Below are 14,226 nucleotides of genomic sequence, written 5' to 3' on the forward strand. Positions count from 1 at the left end.
GTCAAGACTAGTTCTGATAACAGACCGTCACGCAGCCTACGCAGTTTACAAGGCCTCGTACTGCCTGTACCAGGGAAGCTAGAATGAGAGCGATAAGGTAAATTCCAATGGGGTGAAGAACAATAAACAAGGTAATGATGAACAGGTTAAAGTGGTAGGAAAATTACTGGGCCAGACGGGGCCAAGATGCTACCCTTAGTCTTAGTGACAATGGTATTTTGACCATTAGAATCAATTTAAAACAACAACAACCTGTATTTATATAGCGCCTTTAACATAGTAAAACGTCCCACGGCGCTGCACAGGAGTATTTTAAGACAAAATATTTGACACCGAGCCACATAAGGAGAAATTAGGGCAGGTGACCAAAAGCTTGATCAAAGAGGTAGGTTTTAAGGAGCATCTTAAAGGAGGAAAGAGAGGTAGCGAGACGGAGAGGTTTAGGGAGGGAATTCCAGAGCTTAGGGCCATGGCAACGGAAGGCACGGCCACCAATGGTTGAGCGATTAAAATCAGGGATGCTCAAGAGGGCAGAATTAGAGGAACGCAGATATCTCGGGGGGTTGTGGGGCTGGAGGAGATTAGAGATAGGGAGGGGCGAGGCCATGGAGGGATTTGAAAACAAGGATGAGAATTTTGAAATCAAGGCGTTGCTTAACCGGGAGCCAATGTAGGTCAGTGAGCACAGGGGGAGATGGGCGAACGGGACTTGGTGCGAGTTAGGACACAAACAGTCGAGTTTTGGATGACCTCCCGTTTACGTAGGGTGGAATGTGGGAGGCCAGCCAGGAGTGCGTTGGAATAGTCAAGTCTAGAGGTAACAAAGGCATGGATGAGGGTTTCAGCAGCAGATGAGCTGAGGCAGGGGCGGAGACAGGTGATGTTACGGAGGTGGAAGTAGGCGGTCTTTGTTATGCTGCGGATATGTGGTCAGAAGCTCATTTCAGGGTCAAATATGACACCAAGGTTGCGAACAGTGTGGTTCAGCCTCAGACAGATGTTGGGGAGAGGGATGGAGTCAGTGGCTCGGGAACGGAGTTTGTGGCGGGGACCGAAAACAATGGCTTCGGTCTTACCAATATTTAATTGGAGAAAATTTCTGCTCATCCAGAACTGTATGTCGGAGAAGCAGTCTGACAATTTAGAGACCGTGGAGGGGTTGAGAGAAGAGGTAGTGAGGTAGAGCTGGGTGTCGTCAGCGTACATGTGGAAACTGACGCTGTGTTTTCGGTTGATGTCGCCAATGGGCAACATATAGATGAGAAATAGGAGGGGGCCAAGGATAGATCCAGGGGGACACCAGAGGTAACGATGCGGGAGTGGGAAGAGAAGCCATTGCAGGTGATTCTCTGGTTACGATTAGATAGATAAGAATGGAACCAGGTGAGTGCAGTTCCACCCAGCTGGACGATGGTGGAGAGGCGTTGGCGAAGGATGGAGTGGTCAACCTTGTCAAAGGCTGCAGACAAGCCAAGAAGGACGAGGATGGATAGTTTACCTTTGTCACAGTCACAAAGGATGTCATTTGTGACTTTGATGAGAGCCGTTTCGGTACTGTGGCAAGGGCGGAAACCTGATTGGAGCGATTTAAACATGGAATTGCGGGAAAGATGGGCACAGATTTGGGAGGCAACAACACGTTCAAGGACTTTGGAGAGGAAAGGGAGGTTGGAGATGGGCGGTAGTTTGCAAGGACGGAGGGGTCAAGGGTTGGTTTTTTGAGGAGAGGGGTGATGACGGGAGATTTGAGGGAGAGGGGGACAGTACCTGAGGAGAGAGAACCGTTAACAACATCAGCTAACATGGGAGCCAGAAAAGGAAGTTGGGTGGTCAGCAGTTTGGTGGGAATAGGGTCGAGGGAGCAGGAGTTGGATCTCATGGACAAGATGAGCGCGGACAGGTCACGAGGGGAGATCGGAGAGAAACTGGAGAAAGATGCGAGTTCAGGGCTAGGGCAGGGGGGAACCTTAGAGGAAGTTTGGCCCAGTGGGCTAGGGGAAGGAAGGGAAGTGGCAGAGGCAGCTGAACGGATGGTCTCAATCTTAGAGACAAAGAAGTCCATGAGCTCCTCACACTTGTTATTGGAGGTGAGGGTGGAGGAGACAGGGGAGAGGGGTTTAAGAAGACGGTTAGCAGTAGAGAATAGGAGCCGGGGTTTATCTTTGTATTCCAGAATGATTCTGGAATAGTGAGCAATTTTGGTAGACAGAGCAGGACCCAATGGTGCTTTATGTGGTCCAGCCAGATCTGGTGGTGAATGGCTAAACCAGTTGTCCATCATATCCGTTCAAGTCTGCGTCCCTTGGACTTAAGGGAGCGAAGATGGGAGACGCACCAGGGGAACAGCCAGGGTGAGAGAGGGTAATTGTTTTAATAGGGACTAGGGCATCCAAGGTGGTGGTGAGCGTGTGGTGGAGCAGATTGGTAGCTGCAGAAATGTCATGGTGAATGGAGGGCCAGAGGTTGGACAGTTGGGATTTCATAAGTGAAGTTGTAAGTTAAAAAGATGATTTTGTTAAAGACCATATATGGACACTGGCCAAACGAACGTTTGATAAAAGGGTTAAAATCTCGATACTCAAAAGAACAACTTCACACAGACGTACTGCGAGAACAAAAGAACAGACTGAAGATGACGTCATCAGTGTCCCAGAGGTTCCAGAGACCAAGGGCTGTGAGCTACTCGTTAAACTATCACCTGTTGTTAAGTATATTACACTGTAAGCTTAATAAATCTTGATCTATTGCTCAAACATACTGGCTGCTGCCTATTGGTGTCTTGGCCAAGAGCTCTGAGAGATCATCAAGATCTTACAGCGTGTAACTGGCAAATGAACTTCAACATAGATAAGTGTGAGGTGGTACATTTTGGTAGGAAGAATAAGGAGGCCGCACACTCCTTGGAAATCAGTGTCTAAATGGGGTTGAGGAGCAGAGGGATCTGGGGGTACAGATACACAGATCACTAAAAGTAGCGACGCAGGTTAATAAGACCATAAAAAAAGCAAACAAAGCTCTGGGGCTCATTTCCAGAGGGATGGAATTGAAAAGCAGAGAAGTTATGTTAAACTGGTATCGAACCTTGGTCAGACCACACTGGGAGCACTGTGAACAGTTCTGGTCTCCAGATTATAAAAAGGATATAGAGGCACTGGAGAGGGTGCAAAAAATATTTACTAGAATGATACCAGGACTGAGAGGTTACACCTATCAGGAAAGACTGAACAGGCTGGGGCTCTTTTCTCTAGAATGGAGAAGACTGAGGGGTGACCTGATAGAGGTATTTTAGATTATGAAAGGGTTCGATAGGGTAGACATAGAGAAGATGTTTCCACTTGCAGGTGAGACCAGAACTGGGGGCCATCAATATACGACAGTCACTAATAAATCCAATCGGGAATTCAGGAGAAACTTCTTTACCCAGAGAGTGGTGAGAATGTGGAACTCGCTACCACAGGGAGTGGTCGAGGCGAATAGCAGAGATACATTTAAGGGGAGGCTGGATAAACACATGAGGGAGAAAGGAATAGAAGGTTATGTCGATGGGGTTTGATGAAGAGGGTGGGAGGAGACTGGTATGGAGCATAAACACTGGCTCAGACCAGTTGGGCCGAATGGCCTGTTTCTGTGCCGTAGACTCGATGTAACTCGACGAAACCAATGATTCATGGAGATAAACAGCAGCTTCTCGACCGACTGACTAACCACTCAGGCCTGTACAGGTGGGGCACTCTCTGGGTGTGAGACGCTCACTGGGATTAGGTACAGGTTCCTCTCTATGAAGCTCTGATGGAACTGGTCCTTGTCAGCTCTGGGTGGACCTGTGAGTGCACCAACTGAGTGTCACACTCTCCCTGTTGATCATCTGCTGTGCACAACAACCTCAACACTTGCTTCAGGTTCTCTCAAACTCTTATCATTTTGAACAAAATAAGTCAAGGTATGTTCAGTAATTCACTCCAATTAATCTAAAAGCTGAACTCTGACCCTTACCCTTGGTCACAGATCTGAGAGTTAGTGACGGGGGTTAAGCTAACCTTTCTAAAACACTGGTTAGGCCTCAGCTGGAGTATTGTGTCTAATTCTGGGCCCCACACTTTAGGAAGGATGTCAAGGCCTTGGAGAGGGTGCAGAGGAGATTTACTAGAATGATTCACTAGTAACTTTCAAAAGGGAATTGAATAAATATTTAAAAAGGAGAAATTAGCAGGGCTCTGGGGAAAGAGCAGGGAGTGGGACTAATTGTTCGCTCTTTCAAAGAGCTGGCACAGGCAGGATGGGCCGAATGGCCTCCTCCTGTGCTGTAAGATTCTGTGATTCTATTCTATGAGACAGGAGCTCAGCTCTGACCTGAACCTGCCTCTTCTCTCAGTTTCAGACGGATCTAAATCCACTCCCGGTGTTCTTGGCTTTTACTCTGATTTACACCTTATCTCGGCCCAATGACCCCATCTTCAAATTAAAGAGCAAAGTGAGAACCCGTTGACCCTGTGACTGACACGAGCTCCGCGCACTCTCACACTCACCCCAGCACTCAACCTTAAATCAGCAGCCCATGCACAGTAACCAAAAGCAGCAGTCTAAGTGAGCCCCTCATTACTATCAACAAGACAGGCAGAACCAATATCAGCATCTCGTTAACTAGAAACTAACCACCGATATCAGCATTCAGTTCTTCTTCTTCTTAGGCAGTCCCTCGGAACCGAGGATGACTTGCTTCCACATTAAAAATTAGTTCTCAGGTGACTGGTGAGTCCAATGCGGGACCTACAGTCTCTGTCACAGGTGGGGCAGACGGTGGTTGAAGGGGCGGGTGGGTGGGGTGCTTGGGTTGACGTGCGCTCCTTGCGCTTGGCTTCCGCTTGCTCCCGGTGAAGAGACTCGAGGTGTTCGGCGCCTTCCCGGATGCTTCTCCTCCACTTTGTGCGGTCTTGGGCCAGGGATTCCCAGGTGTCGATGGGGATGTTGCACTTTTTCAAGAAGGCTTTGAGGGTGTCCTTGAAGCGTTTCCTCTGCCCACCTGGGGCTCTCTTGCCGTGCCGGAGCTCCGAGTAGAGCGCTTGTTTTGGGAGTCTCGTATCGGGTATGCGGATGATGTGACCCGTCCATCGGAGCTGATCGAACGTGGTCAAAGCTTCGATGCTGGGGATGTTGGCCTGAGCAAGAACACTGACGTTGGTGCGCCTATCCTGCCAATGGATTTGCAGGATCTTGCGGCGGCAGCGTTGGTGGTACCTCTCCAGTGCTTTGCGGTGCCTGCTGTACATGGTCCATGTCTCTGAGGCATACAGCAGGGCGGGTATCAATGCTGCTCTGTACACCATGAGCTTAGTGCCGGGTTTGAGGTCCTGGTCTTCAAACACTCTCTTCCTCAGGTGACCGAAGGCTGCACTGGCACACTGAAGGCGGTGTTGGACTTCGTCGTCGACGTCTGCCCTTGCTGACAGTAGGCTCCCGAGGTATGGAAAGTGGTCCACGTTGTCCAAAGCCACGTCATGGATTTTGATAATCAGGGGGCAGTACTGTGTGGCGGGGGCAGGTTTGTAGAGGACCTTTGTCTTACGGATGTTTAGTGTAAGGCCCATGCTCTCGTACGCTTCGGTGAAGGTGTTGACGATGGTTTGGAGTTTGACCTCCGAGTGAGCGCAGACGCAAGTGTCATCTGCATACTGTAATTCAACGACAGAGGATGGGACGACCTTGGATCTGGACTGGAGGCGACGGAGGTTGAACAGTTTCCCGTTTGTTCTGTAAATTAGCTCCACTCAGCGGGGAGCTTACTGAGGGCGAGATGGAGCATTGCAGCAAGGAAGAAGTTAACTAACGACCGAGAACAGCATCGAATTAACTAGAAACTAACGACCGAGAACAGCATCGAGTTAACTAGAAACTAACCACTGAGAACAGCATCGAGTTAACTAGAAACTAACGACCGAGAACAGCATCGAGTTAACTAGAAACTAACGACCGAGAACAGCATCGAGTTAACTAGAAACTAACGACCGAGAACAGCATCGAGTTAACTAGAAACTAACGACCGAGAACAGCATCGAGTTAACTAGAAACTAACGACCGAGAACAGCATGGAGTTAACTAGAAACTAACGACCGAGAACAGCATCGAGTTAACTAGAAACTAACGACCGAGAACAGCATCGAGTTAACTAGAAACTAACGACCGAGAACAGCATCGAGTTAACTAGAAACTAACCACTGAGAACAGCATCGAGTTAACTAGAAACTAACGACCGAGAATAGCATCGAGTTAACTAGAAACTAACCACTGAGAACAGCATTGAGTTAACTAGAAACTAACCACTGAGAACAGCATCGAGTTAACTAGAAACTAATGACCGAGAAAGGCATCGAGTTAACTAGAAACTAACAACCGAGAATGGCATCGAGTTAACTAGAAACTAACGACCGAGAACAGCATCGAGTTAACTAGAAACTAACGACCGAGAACGGCATCGAGTTAACTAGAAACCTAACAACCGAGAACGGCATCGAGTTAACTAGAAACTAACTGACATAAGTCTTTCTTTCATGAATCAATGATTCATGAAATAATACTGAGCGGCTGCGGGTGACGCTGTCCAGGGAGAGTATAAATACTCGGGCACGGGCCCAGCTTGCGCAGGACATTCTTAACAGGAACTAGTGAAGGACACAACTAGACCTCCATGTTGTAAAACAGTTGATTAAAGCTTTGTTTAACGCTTAGACCAAGTGCCTAGTAGTTTTCTGACATCACTAACCACCGAGAACAGCATCAAGTTAACTAGAAACTAATGACTGAGAACAGTATCGAGTTAACTAGAAACTAACCACCAAGAACAGCATCGAGTTAACTAGAAGCTAACCACCGAGAATGGCATCGAGTTAATTAGAAACTAACGACCGAGAACAGCATCGAGTTAACTAGAAACTAATGACTGAGAACAGTATCGAGTTAACTAGAAACTAACCACCAAGAACAGCATCGAGTTAACTAGAAGCTAACCACCGAGAATGGCATCGAGTTAATTAGAAACTAACGACCGAGAACAGCATCGAGTTAACTAGAAACTAATGACTGAGAACAGTATCGAGTTAAGTAGAAACTAACCAAGAACGGCATTGAGTTAACTAGAAACTAACGACCGAGAACAGCATCGAGTTAACTAGGAACTAATGACCGAGAACAGCATCGAGTTAACTAGAAACCTAACGACTGAGATCAGCAGAGTTAACTAGAAACTAACAACCGAGAACAGCATCGAGTTAACTAGAAACTAACGACCGAGAACGGCATTGAGTTAACTAGAAACTAACAACCGAAAACGGCATCGAGTTAACTAGAAACTAACGACCGAGAACAGCATTGAGTTAACTAGAAACTAACGACCGAGAACGCATTGAGTTAACTAGAAACTAACAACCGAGATCAGCATCGAGTTAACTAGAAACTAACCACCGAGAACAGCATCGAGTTAACTAGAAACGAACAACTGAGATCAGCATCGAGTTAACTAGAAACTAACCACCGAGAATGGCATCGAGTTAACTAGAAACTAACAACCGAGAATGAGTTAACTAGAAACTAACTACCGAGATCAGCATTGAGTTAACTAGAGACTGACGACCAAGAACAAGTTAACTAGAGACTAACCACCGAGATCAGCATTGAGTCAACTAGAGACTGACGACTGAGAACAAGTTAACTAGAGACTAACCACCGAGATCAGCATTGAGTTAACTAGAGACTGACGACCAAGAACAAGTTAACTAGAGACTAACCACGAGATCAGCATTGAGTTAACTAGAGATTGATGACTGAGAACAAGTTAACTAGAGACTAACCACCGAGATCAGCATTGAGTTAACTAGAGATTGATGACTGAGAACAAGTTAACTAGAGACTAACCACCGAGATCAGCATTGAGTTAACGAGCCTATTCCAAGTTTAAAAGGCAGCTGGAGAGCCCATGGAAGGAAGCATTTGTGGCCATGTTGGAATGCTGACCTGCTCGGGGGGAATCATTCTCCTGACCGTCTCTGGAATTGTGGCCAGCAGTCGGGGAACCACAGAAAGAGCTCCTTCATTCCCAGCGGCGATCCTACGTTTGTGCTTTGCCTCTTTCCCTGGATGACGCTCGGAGTCTCTGAGCCCAGTGTCTGGGCCCAGCTCACACTGAGCCTATTGTTCAGTCACACTGTGAGCACCAGAACCCTGGGAGTTCTCAGTAACAGCACCGACTAACTCCTTCATTTCACAGAAACTCCTGCACAACACCGGCCCCTCCCCCCGCCTGTGCGTTCAGTATGCGAGACAGCAGCTCACTGCTCTGCTCCTGACGTGATTCCAACCCAAATACTGGGAACAGCAAGTCCAAACCTGACCAGCACACTCACTAATTCAGAGGCTCCTCGCAGGGCAGTGACGAGGACTTTAAATCCACTGACTCACTTCAAACAGGACATTCGATTTCACTCTCACCCTTTGACAGTTTTAGTCTCACATTTTGTAACAATTCTACTCCACCCACACACCGCGCTTCACTTCATGGCTGAGCAGCCAGCCATCCACCGAGCTCAGAGTCTGCTGCTGATCCCTGGGAATTTCACCCGGCAACTTACCCTCACTGAAGCCGTTACCATATTCAGTGGCCTCAATCAGTCCGTGTGGCCCAACAATGCACACTGCAACCAGCCTCCATATAAAGACACTCCTCACTCTCAATCTTCAATCTATCATCTCTTGTCACGGACTTCCCAACCAGAGGGGACAGACTTTCCCCATTCACTAGAAAAGCCCTTCATAAAGTTAAAACCCCAATTAAATCTCCTCTTGGCCTTTCCCGAGCCAGTACAAATAGTCCCAGGATCTTAGGTCTCCCATCAATTGGGTGGAAAAAAGGGAGCGGGCACGGGGAGTGCGAGCGCAGGGAGTGCGGGGAGCAGGCGCGGGGAGTGCGGGCACGGGGAGCGCAGGGAGCGGGCGCGGGGAGTGCGGGCACGGGGAGCGCGGGCACGGGGAGTGGGGAGTGCAGGGAGCGGGCACGGGGAGCGGACACGGGGAGTGCGGGGACGGGGAGTGCGGGAAGCGGGCACGGGGAGTGCGGGCACGGGGAGCGCAGGGAGCGGGCGCGGGGAGTGCGGGCACGGGGAGCGCGGGCACGGGGAGTGGGGAGTGCAGGGAGCGGGCACGGGGAGCGGACACGGGGAGTGCGGGGACGGGGAGTGTGGGGACGGGGAGTGGGCACGGGGAGTGTGGGCACGGGGAGTGCGGGCACGGGGAGTGCGGGGAGCGGGCGCGGGGAGTGCGGGCACGGGGAGCGGGCGCGGGGAGCGGGCGCGGGGAGCGGGCACGGGGAGCGGGCACAGGGAGCGGGCACGGGGAGCAGGCGCGGGGAACGAGCACGAGCGCAGGCGCGGGGAGCGGGCACGGGGAGCGAGCACCGGGAGTGCGGGTGCGGGCGTGTAAACTTTATCCAGTCAACCAGAACCATAAAGTTTTCTCATCGATGCACAAAACAGAAAGTCTCCGCCCGCCTGAGTCCAAAACCTCTATAAAATTGTCTAAATCCGATCGCTATGGTAACAGTCCCTGGGACTCGCTTCAACAATCCTTCGGCTCCTCTCTGCAGCTTTAGATTTCTTCACAGCCCCTCCCACACCTCAGGCCCAGCAACCAAAGGGCAATCGCTCCGACCGAGATCCGGGTCGGGGGGAAGGTCGTCTCACTTCACTTCACAACAACAACCTTCCATCAACAATTTAATCAGAGACTGACCGGGGGAGGGGCCGAGTCTGACCGGGGGAGGGGCCGAGTCTGACCGGGGGAGGGGCCGAGTCTGACCGGGGGAGGGGCCGAGTCTGACCGGGGGAGGGGCAGAGTCTGACCGGGGGAGGGGCCGGGACTGACCGGGGGAGGGGCCGAGTCTGACCGGGGGAGGGGCCGAGTCTGACCGGGGGAGGGGCCGAGTCTGACCGGGGGGGGGGCCGAGTCTGACCGGGGGAGGGGCCGGGGGAGGGGCCGAGTCTGACCGGGGGAGGGGCCGGGACTGACCGGGGGAGGGGCCATGTCTGACCGGGGGAGGGGCCGAGTCTGACCGGGGGAGGGGCCGGGACTGACCGGGGGAGGGGCCGGGTCTGACCGGGGGAGGGGCCGGGTCTGACCGGGGGAGGGGCCGGGTCTGACCGGGGGAGGGGCCGGGTCTGACCGGGGGAGGGGCCGGGTCTGACCGGGGGAGGGGCCGGGTCTGACCGGGGGAGGGGCCGGGACTGACCGGGGGAGGGGCCGGGACTGACCGGGGGAGGGGCCGGGACTGACCGGGGGGAGGGGCCGGGACTGACCGGGGGAGGGGCCGGGACTGACCGGGGGCGGGGCCGGGACTGACCGGGGGCGGGGCCGGGACTGACCGGGGGGAGGGGCCTGGACTGACCGGGGGAGGGGCCTGGACTGACCGGGGGAGGGGCCGGGACTGACCGGGGGAGGGGCCGGGACTGACCGGGGGGAGGGGCCGGGACTGACCGGGGAGGGGCCGGGACTGACCAGGGGGGAGGGGCCGGGACTGACCGGGGGAGGGGCCGAGTCTGACCGGGGGAGGGGCCGAGTCTGACCGGGGGAGGGGCCGGGACTGACCGGGGGAGGGGCCGGGACTGACCGGGGGAGGGGCCGGGACTGACCGGTGGGAGGGGCCGGGACTGACCGGGGGAGGGGCCGGGACTGACCGGGGGGAGGGGCCGGGACTGACCGGGGGGAGGGGCGGGACTGACCGGGGGGAGGGGCCGGGACTGACCGGGGGGAGGGGCCGGGACTGACCGGGGGGAGGGGCCGGGACTGACCGGGGGGAGGGGCCGGGACTGACCGGGGAGGGGCCGGGACTGACCGGGGGAGGGGCCGGGACTGACCGGGGGAGGGGCCGGGACTGACCGGGGGAGGGGCCGGGACTGACCGGGGGAGGGGCCGAGGAGGCCGGGACTGACCGGAGGGGAGGGGCAGGGACCTGACCGGGGGAGGGGCCGGGACTGACCGGGGAGGGGCCGGGACTGACCGGGGGAGGGGCCGGGACTGACCGGGGGGGAGGGGCCGGGACTGACCGGGGGAGGGGCCGAGTCTGACCGGGGGGAGGGGCCGAGTCTGACCGGGGGGAGGGGCCGAGCCTGACCGGGGGAGGGGCCGAGCCTGACCGGGGGAGGGGCCGAGCCTGACCGGGGGAGGGGCCGAGCCTGACCGGGGGAGGGGCCGAGCCTGACCGGGGGAGGGGCCGAGCCTGACCGGAGGGAGGGGCCGAGTCTGACCGGGGGAGGGGCCGAGTCTGACCGGGGGAAGGGGCCGAGTCTGACCGGGGGAGGGGCCGAGTCTGACCGGGGGAGGGGCCGAGTCTGACCGGGGGAGGGGCCGAGTCTGACCGGGGGAGGGGCCGAGTCTGACCGGGGGAGGGGCCGAGTCTGACCGGGGGAGGGGCCGAGTCTGACCGGGGGAGGGGCCGAGTCTGACCGGGGGGAGGGGCCGAGTCTGACCCGGGGGAGGGGCCGGAGTCTGACCGGGGGGAGGGGCCGGGACTGACCGGGGGAGGGGCCGGGGACTGACCGGGGGAGGGGCCGGGACGACCCGGGGGAGGGGCCGAGTCTGACCGGGGGAGGGGCCGAGTCTGACCGGGGGAGGGGCCGAGTCTGACCGGGGGAGGGGCCGAGTCTGACCGGGGGAGGAGCCGAGTCTGACCGGGGGGAGGGGGCCGGGGGTCAGGCCGGGGTCGGGGGTTGTGCCGGGTGATGGGGCCGGGATTGGGAGCTCACCAGGGGGTCGAAATGCTGATCTGATGTTGCATCTCCCACCCTCCGGAATCATCAGTCAGATAGCAAAATACTGCGGATGCTGGAAATCCGAAATAACAACAGAAAATGCATGAAAAACTCAGCAGGCCCGGCAACATCCGTGGAGAGAAAATAGAGTCAACGTTTCAGGTGAAAACCCCTTTGTCAAGACTGGAAAGGCACAGGAAATGAAATAGATTGAAAGGCCGGGCTGGGCGAGAACAAAAGCGAAGAGACATTAAGAGGTATTCAAAACGAGACGAGATGGTGAGCGGACTAGTGGAGACAAAGGACGGCTCAGATTAGGTGTGAAATGTTCTGGCAGAATGGGAGACAGCTGCCATGTGGGAGAGAGAAAAAGGGGGGAGGAAAAGGGCCAAAACAAAAATTGTTGAATTCAGGAGGAGACACCCAGAGAGACAGAGAGAGAAAAAAACAACTTGCATTTATATAACAACATAAGAACTTAAGAAATAGGAGCAGGGGTCGGCCATTCGGCCCCTCGAACCTGCTCCGCCATTCAATAAGATCATGGCTGATCTTCGACCTCATCTCCACTTTCCTGCACTATCCCCATATCCCTTGATTCCCTTAATATTCAAAAATCTATCGATCTCTGTCTAGAATATACTCAACGACTGAGCCTCCACAGCCCCCTGGGGTAGAGAATTCCAAAGATTCACCACCCTCTGAGTGAAGAAACTTCTTCTCCTCAGTCCTAAATGGCCGACCCCTTATTCTGAGACTGTGACCCCTGGTTCTAGACTCCCCAGCCAGGGGAAACATCCCCCCTGCATCTACCCTGTCAAGCCCTGTAAGAATTTTATACATTTCAATGAGATCACCTCTCATTCTTCTAAACTCTAGAGAATATAGGCCTAGTCTACTCAATAACTGCGGAATATTGTGGCCAGAGCCTCCTCAATTTCCACCCATACTTCCCTCAGTAACCGAGGATGCATCCCATCCGGACTGGGGGACTTTTCTACTTTGAGGACCACCAACCTTTTAAGTACATCCTCTTTATCTATTTTTATCCTATCCAATATTGCTACCGTCTCCTCCTTTACTGCTACATTGGCGACATCCTCTTCTCCAGTGAAGACAGATGCAAAGTCCTCATTTAGTGCCTCGGCCACGCCCTCAGCCTCCACAAGATCATCTCCTTTTTGGTCCCTAATCAGCCCCACCCTTCCTTTGACCCTTTTACTATTTATATGACTTTTGGGTTCCCTTTTCTGTTACTGCTAATCTATCCTCATACTCCCTCTTTGCCCCCCTTACTCCCTTTTTCAGTTTTCCTCTGTAGTTTCTGTATTCAGCTTGATTCTCTACTGAATTATGAGCCTGACATTTATCATAAGCCTCCTTTTTCTGTTTTATTTTAATCTCTAGTCTTTAGTCCAGGGAGCTCTAGCTTTGGATGCCCTTCCTTGCCCCATCTCCTCTTTGAAGGCCCCCCATTGCTCATTTATTGTTTTACACGATAATCTTTCTTTCCATTCTACATGGGCTGAAGAGCAGGGTCTCGCCCGGTGCTGGGTCAGGGGTCAGGTGAGCGGTCAGCATGTCACTCCCGCTCTCCCTGTCAGGGTCAGGGGGCACCAGGTCACTCCCACTCCTCGCTTTCTGGTTCAGTAGCCCACTCCAGTCTGAATGTTGAGGAGTTCTTGGTGTCTCATTAAACACTCTGCACACAGCATCAAATCAGGTCACACTGAGCTGGTCCTCGCCAAGGTATCACGAGAATCCAGAAAGCAAACACCTCGATATTAATAAACTTATTCAACACATTCCGGGAACATCAGAAATTCTCCATGTTCCAGAAAACGATTCCAGGTCATCGCCTTCGCGTTTCGGGAAAACAAGTTATAGAAAGAAGGGAGAGGGGGAGGGGAGAGGGGGAGGGAGAGGATCCCTCTTGGAATATTACCTGTAGCTCGCTGCAAATGGAGAGGTGGGCGGGGAGAGGGGGAGAGGAGAGGGGGAGAGGGAGCGGGAGGGAGAGGGGGAGGGGGAGCGAGAGGGGGGGAGGGGGAGGGGGAGGGAGAGGGGGAGGATCCCTCTTGGGAATATTACCTGTAGCTCGCTGCAAATGGAGAGGTGGGAGAGGAGAGAGGGGGAGGGGGGGAGAGGGAAAGAGGGGGAGAGGGAGAGAGGGAGAGAGGGGGAGAGGGGAGAGGAGAGAGGGGAGAGAGGAGAGAGGGGGAGGGGAGAGAGGGGGAGGGGAGAGAGGGGGAGGGGAGAGAGGGGGAGGGGAGAGGGGAGAGGGGAGAGGGGAGAGGGGAGAGGGGAGAGGGGGAGGGGAGAGGGGGAGAGGGGGAGAGGGGGAGAGGGGGAGAGGGATAGGGGGAGAGGGATAGGGGGAGAGGGATAGGGGGAGAGGGATAGGGGGAGAGGGATAGGGGGAGAGGGATAGGGGGAG

At 54.1% G+C, this 14,226-nt stretch overlaps 1 protein-coding gene across 5 annotated transcripts in view; it reads right to left on the reverse strand.

Moving 5' to 3' along the window:
• Positions 1–14,226, reverse strand: part of rab11fip4a (RAB11 family interacting protein 4 (class II) a) — a 75,324-nt gene that overhangs the window by 53,035 nt on the left and 8,063 nt on the right. Inside the window, exon 1 of one of the 5 annotated variants that reach the window (XM_085985402.1) lies at positions 8,501–8,575. The exons of 2 other annotated variants lie outside the window; for them this stretch is intronic. Coding sequence is in view for 2 of the 3 variants with exons in the window: in XM_085985403.1 (XP_085841529.1) it covers positions 8,005–8,022 (18 nt within the window). In the remaining variant the exon portion in view is untranslated. Of the gene's footprint in view, positions 1–8,004; positions 8,350–8,500; positions 8,576–14,226 lie in introns of those variants that run through there. 2 more of the 5 variants (XM_085985403.1, XM_085985401.1) reach the window with 2 other exon arrangements.

Source organism: Somniosus microcephalus, chromosome 4 (assembly GCF_052327205.1).
Source record: "Somniosus microcephalus isolate GS21.2 chromosome 4, FLI_Smic_1.0, whole genome shotgun sequence".
NCBI classification, from domain to species: Eukaryota; Metazoa; Chordata; class Chondrichthyes; order Squaliformes; family Somniosidae; genus Somniosus; species Somniosus microcephalus.